General features: G+C 38.2%; 1 protein-coding gene across 1 annotated transcript in view; it reads left to right on the top strand.

Annotated features, from left to right (window-relative positions):
* Nucleotides 1-7990, top strand: part of ZBTB20 (zinc finger and BTB domain containing 20) — a 13495-nt gene extending 5505 nt beyond the window's left edge. The window contains exons 2-3 of the mRNA XM_053704526.1: nucleotides 7044-7358; nucleotides 7863-7990. Coding sequence (XP_053560501.1) covers nucleotides 7044-7358; nucleotides 7863-7990 — 443 coding nt within the window. The remainder of the gene's footprint in view (nucleotides 1-7043; nucleotides 7359-7862) is intronic.
* The last annotated feature ends 8925 nt before the right edge of the window (nucleotides 7991-16915 follow it).

Genomic DNA, 16915 nt, shown 5'->3' with positions numbered 1-16915 from the left:
GTATTGCGCTTCTTCCCTGCACCATCCTGACTTTGCACCAGGAATGTGCTTAGGGAAATAATTTGCAAACTCTGGCTAATATTTGCAGGTAGTGTTATGAGCATAATTCTTTACCAACAAGTTTTGTAGTGTTTTTAATTCATACATTTAGCTAGTAGAAGCAATACAAGTTACATTTCCTTCTTAATATGGGAAGAGTCGACAGCTGCATTCCTTACTTTTGGGAAATACTGAACCTGGCCACCAGGAGGAGGGAAAGACACCCCAGCCAAAGGCCTGAATACCTCCCCCACTTCCTCATAACTGAAGTCATTCTTTGCCTTTCGTCAAAGGAGGTTGGCAGAGAACTGTCAGAAGATTTCGGAGTAGTCTCTTATGGAGGGTAGTACTCTTCGAGATGGGACTGGAGTTTTAAGTAGTCCTGTCAGCCTCTCAGTGAGAGCATGGATGAAAGTTAGAGTCCGGAGATGCAGGGAGAGTCTTTCTTCGAAACCATCCTGACTCATATTAACAGCTCCATAAGCAATCAGCGTTGACAAGTTTTGCTGCCTGCTTTCTTCACTCAAGTCCATTTCAGAAGCAACGCTACTATCTGTCAAACTTGAAGGACCGTGTTACTGGTCCACGGCATAGATTCTGGTAAGATTGTTTCATATTTTATACATGTATGATAATGCAAGAAGACAGGGTCACAGTGTGACTCCTTTTATCTGTATAGAATCAAGGGTTAATATCTCCTGAGGGGGATTATTGAACAGTGGGGAATAATCTTATATGTTTATTTGATTTTATGCTGCTTTATGTGTGAGATGTTATGGGCTCATAGGCTGTTATGGAATATACAGGTTTCACTTTCACGTTGAGAGCTGTGCAGCTTACAAGTTTTGGCGCGCTTTTCCTCATAGCAGAGACGATCCTCCATTGCACAGTTTTCATTCCCTCTTTCCTGACCGGGAATTTATCAGAGAGGAGTCATAAATCTCTGTACTGTCTGGGTCATAGGAGGTGGGGAATGCCCCAGCCATTGGGGTATAAGGTGCCGTTTTTGTGAATAAAATAAGATTGTTTTATTTTCTATAGTTTTCCGCTTATTGCACTAGTGACAGAGGATTCTTTTACTTTAGAGGGTACTCCCTCTATTCCTAAAGAGTAATTCCTGTTTATATTGTGATGAGGCCTTAGATCCTCCCTCTCAATTATGTTCCATATGCCTTGATAATGAGATAATTTCAAACATGTTTTATACCACTGAGCCGTCCACCTCTGAGGAGTTGTCATCCAGTGAGGTGCTTACCCTACATTCTTATCTCTCTACACATGCAGTTTCCCGTAGCATTGCTGATCCTCCATCTGGATGGGGCCTTTTCTCCAGACGTTACTGCGCAGTTCAAACGGCGGTGTCTGCGGCCTTTAATGCTTTACCTCGCCCTTCCAAGCGCAAGCGAAAGATTACATATTGCACTCCTTCCCAGAGTACATCAGATAATTTATTGGATTTAACTAATAAGGTAATCCAAGGATGAAGTTCTTTCTGAGACTTCAGAGTATGAACATTCTGGATCGGAGTCTGCTAACACTAAACCTCCGGCTGCGGAGGAACCAGACTTTAGTTTTAGGAATTTGTGCTTTCTTCTAAAGGAATTTTTGGTGAATTTAGAGGTTCCAGAGGCCAAATTGTTTGATTACCCTTTGATTCCTAAATTGGATAGAGTTTGAGGACAGGGTGGTACCTTATCCTTCCCTGCTCCTGTTAGATGGCGAACATTATTAAGAATGACTGGGACAGGATTGGATTTCTTTTCCCCCTCTTCTTCCTTTAAGAAATTGTTCCCGGTCCTGGACTCTCAATGGAGTTGTGGAGTTCTGTCCCTAAAAGGGATCGCGCTATCTTCACCCTTGCTAAACATACTGCTATCCAGCTTGAGGATAGCTCTTCGTTTAAAGATGTAAACTATGTTAAGAAAGATATTTCAACATACGGGATATTTGTTTCAACCGGCGGCGGCTGTTGCCGCGGTTGCTGGAGAAACTATCTACGAGTGTGACTCCTTATAGGATGTGATCAGGGTGGAGAGGTCCCCTCAAAGTTATTCAGGAAAGAATAACAGCCTTGAGGGTTGCTAATTATTTTATCTATGATGCTATTAAGCAGATTATTCACCTGAATGCTAAGGCTTCAGCTTTTCTGCTCAGGCCCATCAGGCTCTGGCTGACATCATGATCTGCGGATATGACTTCTAAGTCTAGACTTCTTTCCCTGCCCTTTAAGGGAAAGATTTTGTTTGGTTCAGGACTGGACTCAATTATCTCCACTGTCACAGGGGGCACGGGTGCCCTCCTACCATAAGAGAATAAGAACTAGTCTAAGGGACTATTTTCGTTCTTTTTCGTTCTGATAAAGCCCTTTGTCAGCAGTCCTCCGCTAAGCCAGAGCAAACCAAGAGCTCTTAGAAGCCAGCTTAGTCCTGGAATAAATCCAAGCAGAGCAAGAAGCCCGCCGGGTCTAAGTCGGCATGAATGGGCGGTCCCCGGTCCTCTTCTGGATTGTGTTGGGGCAAACTGTCGCTCTTTTCAGTCACTTGGTTAAGGGATGTGCAGGATCCATGGGTCCTGGAGATCATAGCTCAGGGTTACAAGATAGGTTTCAAGTCTCAGCCACCCAGGGGCAGATTCTTCCTCTCAAACCTGTCTTCCTAACCAGTAAAAGAGGGAAGCCTTTCTGTGGTGCATACTGGACCTGTCCTCTTAGGAGTTATTGTTCCAGTGCCTATCGCAGAGAGAGGTTTGGGATACTATTCATTCGTTTTCCGTGGTCCCAAAGAAGGAGGGAACTTTCCGTCCAATTCTGGCCTAAAGTGCTTAAACAAGTTTTTATATGTCCCCTCGTTCAAGACAGAGACAATAATGTCCTTTCTTCCCCTTGTTTGAGAAGGGAAGTTCATGACCACGATAGATCTGAAGGATGCTCCCTTCACGTACCAATCCTCAAGGACCACTTCCAGTCCTTAAGGTTTGAGTTCTTGGACCAACACTTCCAGTTTGTGCTTCCGTTGGGTCTAGCTATGGCTCCAAGAAATTTTTCGAAGAGTGGACCATTCGGAATCTCTCCTCTGTCTTCTTCGATCCCATGAATGGAAGATATATCTTGAGAGAGTTCTTTTATCTCAAGTACCAGGGTAGAAATCCCAGGTACTATAATAGACTCCATAGTCATGAGAATATTTCTAACAGACCAGAGACGTTGCAAGCTAACTTTAACATGTCTTGCCCTCCAGACTTCCTTAAGGCCATCTGTGGCTCAGTGTATGGAGGTGAATGGTCTCATGGTGTCCAGCATGGACATCATTCCCTTTGCCAGGTTTTTTCACCTCAGGCTGTTGCAACTGCACATGCTGAAGCAGTGGAATGGCGATTATTCAGATCTGTCTCAACAGATTGCTCTGGACAACTGATCGAGTGAATCACTTGGTGGTTTTGTCCAGATCTCTTGTCCGGAGGGATGTCCATCTTAAGACCTTCCTGGGTGATTGTGACTACGGTTGCGAGTCTGTCAGGATGGGGAGCTGTTTGGGGTGCCAGGAAGGCACAGGACCTATGGACTCAGGAGGAAAGCTCCCTCCCGATCTCATTTTGGAACTTCAGGCAATATACTATGCTCGGAAGGCTTGGCCTCTGCTGGGTTTGGCCCAGTTTATCAGAATCCAATCAGGCATTTTAACCTTGTGGCTTACATCAACCATCGGGGGGAACGAGAAGCTCCCTAGCTATGAGGGAAGTATCTCGGATTCTGGAGTGGGCGGAGACCTACATCTGTTCGCTTTCAGCGATCCACATTCTGGGTGTAGACAACTGGGAAGCGGATTTCCTCAGCAGACAATCCTTTAATCCGAGGGAATGGTCTCTCCATCCTAAAATGTTTGCGAAGATTTGTAAAAGGAAGATCTTATGATGTCTCAATACCAAGCTACCCAGATATGGGTCGAGGTACAGGGATCCTCAGGCGGAGCTAACCGATGCATTAGCGGTGCCTTAGCGGTGCCTTAGCGGTTCAATCCAATTTATCTTTTCCAGCCGTTTACCACTACTTTCTCGTGTAGTGGCTGTAAAAGCAAGAGCTGGCGTCAGTGATACTGATTGCTCCGTCTTGGTTGCGAAGGATATGGTTTGCGGTTCTAGTGGGGATGTCCTCATCTCCTCCGTGGAAGTTACCTTGTTGCAGGGATCTGCTGACCAAGGTCTCTTTGTTCATCAATGCCTAGATTATCTGAGGCTGACTGCGTGGAGATTAAACTCTTAGTCCTAGCCAAGAGAGGGTTTTCTGGAAGTGTTATTTTTACTCTCTTTCAAGCTTGTAAGCTGGTTGTTCGTTGCATCTATCATAAGGTGTAGAGGACCTACTTATTCTGTTCTCCAGAATGAATTGGAGAAGGGCTTTTCTGCAAGTCCCCTGATGGGACAGATATTGACCCTGTCTGTGTTACTGCACAAGAGGTTTGCTGAGCTTCCAGATGTGCAGTCATTTGTTAAGGCTCTGCTAGGATCAGACCTGGTTTTAGATCTATTGCTCCTCTATGGAGATTAAATCTTGTTCTTAAGGTTTTGCAACAGGCTCCAATGGAGCCTATGCATGAAGTAGACATTAAATTGTTGTCTTGGAAGGTTCCTATCCTACTGGCTATTGCTTCTGCACGCAGAGTATCTGTGATTGCTGCCTTGCAATGCGTCCCTCCTTATCTGGCTTTCCATGCTAATAAGGCTGTTCTACGACCCAAGTTAGGATTTCTTCCTAAGGTTGTGTCAATTCGCAACATCAATCAAGAGATTGTGGTTCCTTTCTAATGTCCTAATCCTTCTTATTCGAAGGAATATTTTTAACGTAATTCTGGATGTGGTTTGTGCCTTGAAGTCACTACGCTCCGACGTACATTTCACCAATCACAGCTTGGCTTTTTCGAGGATTCTCGAAAAAGCCAAGCTGTGTTTGGCGAAATGTACGTTGGAGCGTAGTGATGTCACAAAAGGGGTGGAGCCTTGTTCCTTACCAGACCTTAAACAGCATTCACAAGACATTGTGATACACACAGTCTTTTGCTTGCAGTGGACTATGATTGGGACAGTCTCATATGTATGCCTTGTGACTTGTTTTTAATAAAATGTAGTACTTTTTTACCACTTCTGATTCATTTCTTGTGAAGCTGGGATATCGTTCTTTGCCTTGTCACCTATTAGGAGTTTCCTGTGCACTTATATCTAGAGCTTGATCTTGAAGCTCTAGAAAATATGAGTACCGTTTCTGGCTCTTCTTAAATATTCACCTGCTTTAAATTACCAACGTAATGCATATCTCTACGGCATGTGTGCAAGGAGTCCATATCTGGTTTCCCCCTTTTACTCTTAGGGAGACCTAAGAGCAATTACATAAAATCAAGAAAATAGAGAGACGCATTAACTGAGATAAAAAAAGGGGGAAACCAGATATGGACTCCTTGCACACATGCCCAAGAGATATGCAACTGCACCTCACTGATGAGGCCCAAGAGAGGCCGAAACGTACGTCTGGGGTTTGTTGTTTGTCTTGTTCAGAGAAGAATTGTCTGGTATTTTCGGTGCTGGACTGTCATTGGGCAGGATCAGACTGATATGCTACAGGATATTTTTTCTCTGTGAAAAGGCATAGTGTGCAAAAAGCGACTGCACCCTGAGTGGCACTGGCCTTGTGGACAAGCACGGAAGTTTTTCTAGCTATTGTTATGTCTCAGTGAGTGCGTCTCATTATTTTCTTGTTTTTATACACATATTAACACATAAATATATATGTATATAAGCATAATAACACATAAATATATGTATATACACATAACACATAAATATATATGTATATACACATAATAACACATACATATATATGTATATACACATAGTAACACATAAATATATATGTATATAAGCATAATAACACATAAATATATATATGTATATACACATAATAACACATAAATATATATGTATATACACATAGTAACACATAAATATATATGTATATACACATAGTAACACATAAATATATATGTATATACACATAATAACACATAAATATATATGTATATACACATAGTAACACATAAATATATATGTATATACACATATTAACACATAAATATATATGTATATACACATATTAACACATAAATATATATGTATATAAGCATATTAACACATAAATATATATGTATATACACATAATAACACATAAATATATATGTATATATACATATTAACACATAAATATATATGTATATAAGCATATTAACACATAAATATATATGTATATACACATAATAACACATAAATATATATGTATATATACATATTAACACATAAATATATATGTATATAAGCATAATAACACATAAATATATATGTATATAAGCATATTCATATATATTTACATGGAACACACAGTCCCTATAGACCGCAATGTAAAGTCACTTTTTAGTGCCGTTTTTTTTCTTACACCCCAGAACCGTTTACTTTTACCCCTAAAAACTGCTTTGTGCCGTTTTTTTAAAAATAAAAAACAAAAGATGCTCATATTTTTTATTTTCAAAAAGGCACACTACACTGTATTTTGGGGGCAATTGGAGAACATATTAAAAATTAACCAGAGGTCTGCCACTTGTAGAGGGCTGGTTTTTTATTGCGCGCCCGTAAAATTTTCCCATTTACTGGTGTGCAATAAATTAGCGCTCCACTTGTAATCTAGCTCTTAATGTGTTGTCATTTAAAGGGACACTGTACTCAAATGCTCTCTGGCTTAGTAGGACATATCAACCAATGAACATTAGTAGGAAGAACACAACAGATAATGCTGTTTTAGTTTAAATTTAAACAGTTATTTTCTGAACATTTTTTTCAGACAGGAAAAAAGACAAGTTTATCTGCTACTCTTTTAAATTCATGTTTTACATCTGCTGATAAAAAATATTTTTTTGTGGCTTTATGCTAACCTGTTCTTTCTGTTTTTTTCTAATGCTGTTAAACAGGTGAAAAACCACACCAGTGCAGTATCTGCTGGCGGTCCTTCTCCTTAAAGGATTATCTTATCAAACACATGGTGACGCACACAGGCGTGAGGGCCTATCAGTGCAGCATCTGCAACAAGCGATTTACACAGAAGAGCTCCCTCAACGTGCACATGCGCCTCCATAGGGGCGAGAAGTCCTATGAGTGCTACATTTGTAAGAAGAAGTTCTCTCATAAAACCCTACTGGAGAGACATGTTGCCCTTCACAGTGCTACTAACGGCACTGCTGGCATCCCTGTTCCTACTCCACCCATGAGCACTGCTCCACCTCTGGGTTCTGCTCCACCTATTGGTTCTGCTCTACCTATTGGTTCCGCTCCACCCCTGGTATCTGCTCAACCTATGGTATCTGCTGCACCTATGGGTTCTGCTCCACCTCTGGGTTCTGCTCCACCTCTGGGTTCTGTTCCACCCCTGGGTTCTGTTCCACCTTTAGGTTCTGCTCTACCTTTGGGTTCTGCTCAGCCTTTGGGTTCTGCTCAGCCTCTTGGATCTGCTCCACCTCTGGGATCTTCTCCATCTACATGTGCTGCCCCTGCTCCTGGTTCCACTCCGGTACAGGGGTTGACTCATGCTCCCAGTATGGCTCCAGTTCCAGTGTTGCCTCCAGTTCCTGTCTTGCCGCAAGCTCCAGTCCTGACCCCTGCCCCAGTTTTGGCTCCAGCCTTAGTTCCAGCTCCAGTATTGGTCTCTGCCTTAGCACCAACCTCATCACTGGCTCCGGCTCTTACCCCCTCCCCTGGTCCAACACCTGGACCTGTTCTCATCCCTCGTCCAGGGCCTCCAAGCAGTGGAGGTTCTGCATGCATTGAGGGCACAGCGTACGTTTGCTCAGTCTGTCCAGCTAAGTTTGACCAAATCGAGCAATTTAACGACCACATGAGAATGCACATTTCAGACGGATAAATACCATCCATTCTTACAGACAAAGAAAAACAACAAAAAACAAAAGCTATGGCACTAGAATTTAAGATTTTTTGTTTTAATTTTTAGTTTTTTTGGCATTTTGTACTACACGATGAACTGTATTGCCTGCTGGTACATTACATTTCCGGAGAGTGGGTGGATATATATCTATATATATCAAGATATATAACCTACATATATATTTTATCCAATCTCCCTCAGATGGTGGCCTTAAGGCTTTGTAGAGTTAACTGAATTCTACTGGTTGGAATTCAAGCTACGGGCCTCTAAATACAACCCTTCTTTAAAAAAAAAAGTTAAAAAAAAAAACACAAAAAGACACAAGAAAAAAAGTATAAAAATCCATAAAAAGCTACAAAAATTAAAGACTGAACTTTTTTCCACTTGTGTAGAGCACTACAAAAAAAAACAAATAATATAATTAAATATTACGAAAGGCCTACTGTCTTTTAACATGCAGCCTACAGTGTTTTTTTGTTTTTATTTTAATTTCTTCCCTTGCTTTTTTCTTTTATCTGAAGGACATTTTTATGCATTTAACTGCTCGGACTTCACAGTATCTGGTTCACAGAGGAAAAAAACTGCTTAATCATTTTTTTTTCCATTTTTTTTTCTTCTTCTTTGATGGTTTCTGCGGCATTACATGTTTTTTTTTGTTTTTTTTCCTTTTTGGTGATGGTTTTTTATGTAGTGGATGAGAGGAAAGAGGATTGAGCGAGAGGCTGGGGTGAGAGGATACAGGCAGTTGTAAGCACCTACAACAACGTTGGAGAATGAGAACCTGTTTTTCCACAGTGGTTTTAATCTAGGCTCATTGTGCAGCCCTGTCTGTCTCAGTTCTCATAACCCCCTCTCTTTTCACCCTTCTACCCGTCCACAGTTCTGTCTTTCATTTGCAGCTGAGGACAAGAAGGAACCGAAAGCAAACGAAAAACACATTAGAGCAATGAATCTACTATGACAGAAGCAATGTTTGTTCAAACAACTCATATTTATCCATGTCTATTACAGAGATCCCATGTTATTATGGGTCAAGGACTTAGCAAAATTCATAAAAACGGAAATACTGTTCATATGGAACCAACATGTCAAAGACAAGCAAGTGATGTATACATGACCTATTCCAAAATGTGGTACCTTCACGTGTAGGGCAGAGTTGATAGGTCTAATTGCTCTTCATATCAATGGTGCATGGGAAGTTAGGAGGCAACTGAAGGGTGAGTGGGTTTATATCTTTTGTAGAACACGATATGAGAGGCACATCAGCTCTTCAAAATGTTATCATCTATGATAGAAAAGTGTATGTTAAGTTGTAATGCTGAGTTTCTCCATACATAGATATGCCCTGCCCAACCTATAATTTTTAGTGGAGATCAACCTTAGTAAAAGGGTCATTTGTATACTGTCAAATTCAACATTATTTTATACCATAGAATGTGCATTTCAGGGGAACGCAATGAAACTGCTTAACTGTTCTTTCTACTGTACCACAGTATAATGGTCTAACGTTTCTTCTGCTAAGTAACATTCTACTTTTACTTAAATGGTTTCGTCATAGAAACAAGAAGGTTTAATACCGGTCTAGAGGTTACCTGTTACCAACATTTTTGTAAAAGGCATTTCCAAATCCAATCTGAGAGATTTCCAGCAACACCAGATTTTGGAGATAAAAATCCTAGGAAAGTAGATATGTGGAATGTCACAATTTTTTTTTAAGTTCAATGGTTTAGTAAAGTGTAGAGCAGATTCTTTAAACATATTTTTAAAGGATTAGCATTAAATATAATTCAAGATTTCATCTTTGTATTGTTTTGCAGAACCTGAGAAAAATGCTCTTTACAAATACAGATGGGTAGAATATCAATTGTATGTATGTAATAGTTTGTGAATCTGCTTGAGTTTAGTAAAGAGCAATAGATCCTTTAAGTAGTCTATACTCCCTAATCTCAAAACGGTTTGCTGCTGGGGATCTCTTGAAGAGGTTTGGAAAAGTCTGGAGTCGATAAACACGTCCATACTCTATTCATTGTACTATGTCTGCTATGTAGAAAGAAGCACTACACCCTGCAGCATCAAAATATCATCCTATTTCAATGGGGTGTACATGTCTGTACTAATGCAACAATGACAATAGAAAGTGACATGTTCTGTATATATGTCGCTCTTTATAAAGAATCCATTAGAGTCATTGTGAGCGTGTCCTCTGAATCCAGGCTAGGAATGGATTTATTATAAGTGTGTGCTTATGGAGCAGACCATAAGGAGAGATACCAGTATTATGCTAGGAAATTGCATTGCAAGTGAGCATAAGAGAGAGAATGTCCGACATAACTCAAAATCTGTATACATGCCGCTTTTTTCTTACCTACCTTTATTTGTTTGTCTAGTAGGAATTTGTAACCCCACTAAAGCTTTTAATGCATTTCTGGCAAATTTTTATTCTTTTGTTAGCGAAGGCGATCAGCCTATAGAAAGTAGGTAAAACAGAATTTCACTGCTTCGGTTTTTTCCTCTGTGCTGTGTAGATTTTTCCCTTCACACTGCCAATACTAACATATTTTTTTTTTTTTTGCTTTATTGTTTTTATTTTATATTAAATTTTGATTGTGAAAAGGAAAGTTAAAAGAAACTCTACGTATTCTTTTGCTTGCACTGAAATACACTAAGGAGGAGCAAAGTTGTTGTCATGATTGGGATTGTGAAACATTGTAGGGTTTAAAGTTTTCAGCCACTAATGGGAACTGAACCTTAAGCTAAAGGAGATTTGTTTGATTCGATAATGTTGGCCTCTCCAAGAATAAGCACCTTTACAGAAAGTCTACAACTTGTTTTTAGCAAAGTGATGGCTCTTGAGGTGAGAATCTCATAGCCAAAGTCATATCAGCTAGGTTTTATTCCACTATGAATGTCCTGCTTTTATACAAGCCAGTAGGAAGCTCGTGTTTGTGACCGGTGGCATAAAGAGCGTCTACAAGCTGCTATGTTCCTATTTACTGCTGCCTACATTCTAGAATTGCTCTTGCCTAATTATGTTCCCATCATCTGGAGCTTCGGAGAGGGATAAGTCAAAAGAGTAAGAGGACCAGGGTTGGTTAACCTTTTCGCCGACTGAGATGGTTGTATCTCAATGCAAAGCACTTTTCTATGGCCACAAAAAGATAAATCTCAACTGTATTGAAGTATTGGACTCTTAGAGCATCAGTTCTGGTCTTGAGGTGCTAATTGTTAGTCGGTTGTGGGGGGGAGGGTTATGGGTATACATTAGACCCTTACTTTGTTATCTCCAATTAAAAAAGTAATCATAAGGAAAACACATTTAACACAAGAATGTTAATGTGGATTCACACAACTGCAGTTTTCTCATTTGCTATCAGCTTCATAATGATAATTGTTTTTACATAATCTATTAGCTAGGCGCTAGCTTATAAACGAGAGTGATATGTGATAAAACAAAAATGTCTGCTTGATGGCGTAGCGTTTGCAGCATAGTTCCCAGGTCCGTTACATGATGTTTATGTTCATTTTAATTCTCTGCTTTTTATGTTCATTGGCAAGAGGAATATTCCAATTAAAGGGATATTCCAGCCAAAATTGGAAACCACGTGGATGCATTTCGATATTGAACAGAAGCATTTTTGTAACATACATGCATTAGCTAAAATGCTTCTAATAAAAGCTATAACTGTTTCAAAAGTGTATTTAAGTATGCACCGTGCACCAGCATTTTAAACACAGCATTTACACAGAGAGCCTAAGGTGCTTGTGCCAGCTGGTAATTACTTAATTTGTTAATTGCTAACATGATACAAGCCCCACTGATGATCTGAGCAGCTGCAGTATTTAAAATGCTGGTGCACTGAGAATATCTAGCTATGATTCACATGCACGTGCAGAGAAAAATGCTTACACTAAAACAGGGATAACTTTTACTAGAAGCATTTTTGCCAATACATGTATATTGCAAATATGTTTCTATTCAAAGATTTAATTCATCTAAGTGCATTTATATTTTGGCTGGAATGTCCCTTTAAACAAAATATTACCATCTTTCTTTTATTTGATTTTGGTTTTGCCCGATGTTATTGTCTGAGATGTATTTTTATTTATTAAGGTGACTCTGGAGCTATTGAGATTCTAAGTCGCTATAGTCAACCTGTATAATTTAAAAGATCATATATGTGGCACCTATATCTGGAAAAAGGGCCACCTATATTTTTAACCCTTTTATTGGAAGTACAGAAAAGTGCTTATTAGGAGAGTAAATACGTAGCAGGGAGGGTATACAACTACAGTATGTGGTTTTTAATAGAGATTATATAGTTACTATAGGTAAAACCTGATTCATGAGATTTGGGCCTCTGAGCGCCAACTACTGCCCACATCAGTTATAGACTTATGACTTAAATGTTGCTACTGAACAAATTTTTGTCTCCCTCATTATGAATGGTCAACAACTATTTACCCCGACCAGTGTGAAGAACTGGTTAATAACTGAAAACAATTCTGATCATCTGATTGGATCCTCTGACCATATGTCAGTGAGTTATGCACATTCATAGCTAAATGGGCAAGAACCTCTGGCTGATGTCATGTGATATCATGTTGTGCAACCTGTGCAGGCTGTTGTTAATTGTGATCATGTGAGGCCCTTAAAGTTTATCTAGCTGACACAACCACATTTGTATTCTCAGATTGTAATTGAATAATATGGGAATTCTAAGAACAATAAGTGTTGAAATTCAAATACATTTATTTAAAAAATCAACTCTCTCAATATCAGATTTGTATAAAGTTTTTTTTAAAAAAATATAGGACCTCCCAATTTTAGTTAGAAATCAACTCTCTCACGACATCAAACTTGAAAAAGATTTTCTTTTTAAAAACATTGGTATAATTTGTTCCTAGAGTCCAACAATGTGTTTATTGTTTGTGGTAGAATGGGGAATAATTTAATAAATGATCTATGTCACATGTTGATGCCGTGTAGCTGTTCATATATTAGTGATTCCGTTTTGGGTCAGTGGTTTTAGAATACAGTTGGTCCCTCCCCAGAGCAGCAGTATAAGTAAATGTTGCACTAAGCCCCTTCCTAGCTGCAAACAGTGGAGCATGGGGAAAATGTGATTGAGTTGTTGGCCCCACCAGCAGTGAGAGGGTTACAAAATCTCTGTTAGGAAACACTTCATGGATGCTGCTCTGATTTCTCTATATGATATGTATTTCTCTTTTGACTGTTATCACAATGTGACACCTGCATAGGAACTTTGTCTTTCAATATTTTCTTTTAATTCTTTCCTGTGAAGACTAAGGGTTGTTTGGTATGATTGTTGGGTTTACACTTTTTTATGTTTGTATATATGTTTTCCCACAAATACAAAAAGTACAATTTCTTGGCACACACAGGTATTGCACAATGACCGCAGATGTTGCAGTATATATATATATATATATATATATATATATATATATATATATATATAACAGAATGAAGGATGCACTCGCCGGGACTTGAAAGAACAGTATTTTTAATGCATAATTGGGTGATGTTTCGGGGAGACTAACCCCGCTCAGATGGGGTTAGTCTCCCCGAAACGTCACCCAAATATGTATTAAAAATACTGTTCTTTCAAGTCCCGGCGTGTGCGTCCTTCATTCTGTTATATGTGCATACCTTGAGTGCACCTCGGGCAGGATTTCTGGTTTTAATGTGTGTGCAGCGCCCTAGGGACTTATATATATATATATGTAAGACATGCCCAAACAAAACATTCATTAACCACAAAAAAAATAAAAAATAAAGGTTTTGCCCAATATTCACTCATTTGGTCTTTTGGAATCCTTTTGTTAACAAAAAAACATTCACCAACTATCCTAAGGTTTACATTGTCTGGGCAGCACAGGATCAGCTGGGCAGCAGCTTAAACTTAAATAAAAGCAGTAGCTAGTGCTATTTCTACAAGCCAGCAGCTATATATATATATATATATATATATATATATATATATATATATATATATATATATATATATATAAAATTATTATTTTTAATGGAGACAGGATTGTCCAGGACCAGAATTGGCTGACACCGGAATCAGCTATCTGACAAGGACATTGCTAAATCGGTATTGACTAGCATAAATCCGAGCATTCAAAGCTTTTCCTGCCTAAATAGTGTAAATTTAAACTTTTTGACACCTCTCCAGCCTTTAGAATAACAGAAGCAGAAATGTTAAAGAAAACCTAGTTTGTTACAAAACTGCTTAATGTAAGCAAGCTCCTTTTGGACATTAAACTCAGCATTAATTTTCCCATAAATGAATTAATTAAAAATTGAAACTACTTTGCATTGTATATATGTAAAAAAAACATTCTAGCCCTATGGTCCCTAAAGAGACTGTGCAATATAAAAAGTTTCATTACAGCTAGTAGTTCAAGTTGAAATACATTTTTATTAGTTATTTTGCCTTTCCTTTAATTTAACTTTGGGTATTGTGGGTTTCATGATAGGAGTCAAGTGATTGGGGCCAAGGGTGTATTTTGACCTAGACCAAGAAGGCATGTGCCTAGGACAAAAGCACATTTTGAAGGGTTGTTCTATGGCATAATATCCTTTTCAGTCTTACACTTTCCAAAATTGTATTTATTAATTTAATTACAAATCATGCATCCGAAGTTGTCTAGAGGGGGTGCATAATCCATCTTTATACACTACTGGGGAAGTTTGGGCAATTAAAACAATTGCAGCAAATGTGGTGTTAATGTATTGAAAAGTGTTCACACTATACTAATATGTTCATTTATTGTAAGACTATGAAGTCTTTAAATTATAATATATTTGATGTCCCTTTAAAACATGCTGCAAAGTGATTGCTTAGAATAGTCCAAAAACTAAATCATTATTAGCCAACATATTTAGGTTATTGACCTTGCTTTTTGGCCTCACTAGGGGGTGTGGAATAGGCACAATGTTTACATCAAAATCCAGGTGTTTTATATCAAACCCAAGAAATAATCAATCAGTGTGTGTTGTAGGGATGGGCGAATGTGTAAATTTTCGAATTTCGAATGTAGAACAAATGTTATTACCGAAATTCAAATTATAAATCCGAATGTTGATAAGAACGAATATTCTTAAAAATTCTATAATCGAATGTTATTTACAGTTTTTGAATATCACTTTCGAATACGAATGTTTATAATTATATCGAATGTCCCCATTCGAAATTTCGAATTTAACATTCTATTTAACAAATACTATTCAGAAGTTCAATAGTTCATGTGGTAGGGAGGGAATTTAGTAAATTGATACATAATAGATACAAATATATAATTTTGAATGTTTCCATATAGAATATTGCATAATTCGAATATTACATTTAAAGAAAGCATTAGAAATACTATAACAAACATATAAATTGGAATTTTTCGAATTCGAATATTGCATAATTCGAATATAACTTTTAAAGAAAGCATTAGAAATACTATTACAATCTAAATTCAAATTTTTCAAAAAGAATATTTTCGAATGTAATCATAAAATTCGAAACCGAACATTCGAAAATCGAATGTTAGAATGTTATGTATACATTCAAAATTCGATTCGAACGAACGAATGTGTTAAAATTCGTGCCGTTTTTCGAATGTTGCGAAATATTCGCCCATCCCTAGTGTGTTGCAATGTTTTTTTTCATGTTGAAGGGAATAGGGGTCAGGAGTAATTTAAAAAGGCAATTCTTTACAGAAAGGGTGGTTGATTCATGGATTAATCTTCCATTAGAGGTGATAAAGACAAGCACTTTGAGGTACTTCACAAAGACTGGGCTAAACATAAGGCTATCCTACAAACTAATTAAAGAGATATGAAACACAATTTTTTTTTCTTTCATGATTCAGATAGAGAATGCAATTTTAAGCAACTTTCTATTTTACTCCTATTAACAATTTTTCTTTATTCTCTAGGTATCTTTATTTAAAAAAGCACAAATGTAAGTAGTGCTTGCTGATTGGTGGCTCCATTTTTTGGTTCAGCACCTGGGTATCACTTGCTGATCGGTAACTACATTTAGCCACCAATCAGCAAGCAGTACTCAGGTGCTGATCTAAAAATGTAGCCACCAATCAGCAAGCCCTACTCGGGTGCTGAACCAAACATGGGCCGTCTCCTTAGCTTAAATTCCTGCTTTTTCAAATAAAGATACCAAGAGGATGAAGAAAAATTGGTAATAAGAGCATTCAATTTTAAGCAACTTACTAATTTACTCCATCTGAATCATGAAAGAAAAAAATTGTGTTTCATGTCTATGTTCCTGTGTTAATTGATTCATTTATGGGGAATACAGGTTTGAGGTTTTTTTATCCCTTTAACACCTGTTGTTTTCGCTAATGTGTATTGTACCACTCTAGAAGTGTATACACCTCATAACACTATGGGACAGACGTTGCATCTTCTAATAGTCTAATAGACCAACCTAGATAAGGTAGTTGGCAGTATAGTTGATTGACCCATCTTGGTTCAGAAGAGAGTATCTCAAACTTCTGTTATGTTAGGACTCTTTAAAGGGACAGTCTACATCAGAATTTTTATTGTTTAAAAAGATAGATAATCCCTTTATTACCCATTACCCAGTTTTGCACAACCAACACAGTTTTATTAATATACTTTTTACCTCTGTGATTACCTTGTATCTAAGCCTCTGCAGACTGCCCCCTTATCTCAGTTCTTTTGACAGACTTGCATTTTAGCCAATCAGTGCTGACTCATAAATAACTCCACGGGAGTAAGCACAATGTCATCTGTATGGCACACTTGAACTAGCACTGTCTAGCTGTGAAATTGTAAAAATTCACTGAGATAAGAGGTGGCCTTCAAGGGCTTAGAAATTAACATACAAGCCTACCTAGGTT

This window comes from Bombina bombina, chromosome 3, assembly GCF_027579735.1.
Source record: "Bombina bombina isolate aBomBom1 chromosome 3, aBomBom1.pri, whole genome shotgun sequence".
In the NCBI taxonomy this organism is placed as follows: Eukaryota; Metazoa; Chordata; class Amphibia; order Anura; family Bombinatoridae; genus Bombina; species Bombina bombina.
Note: the sequence above shows the minus strand (reverse complement) of the source record. Positions and strands in the feature narration are given on the sequence as shown.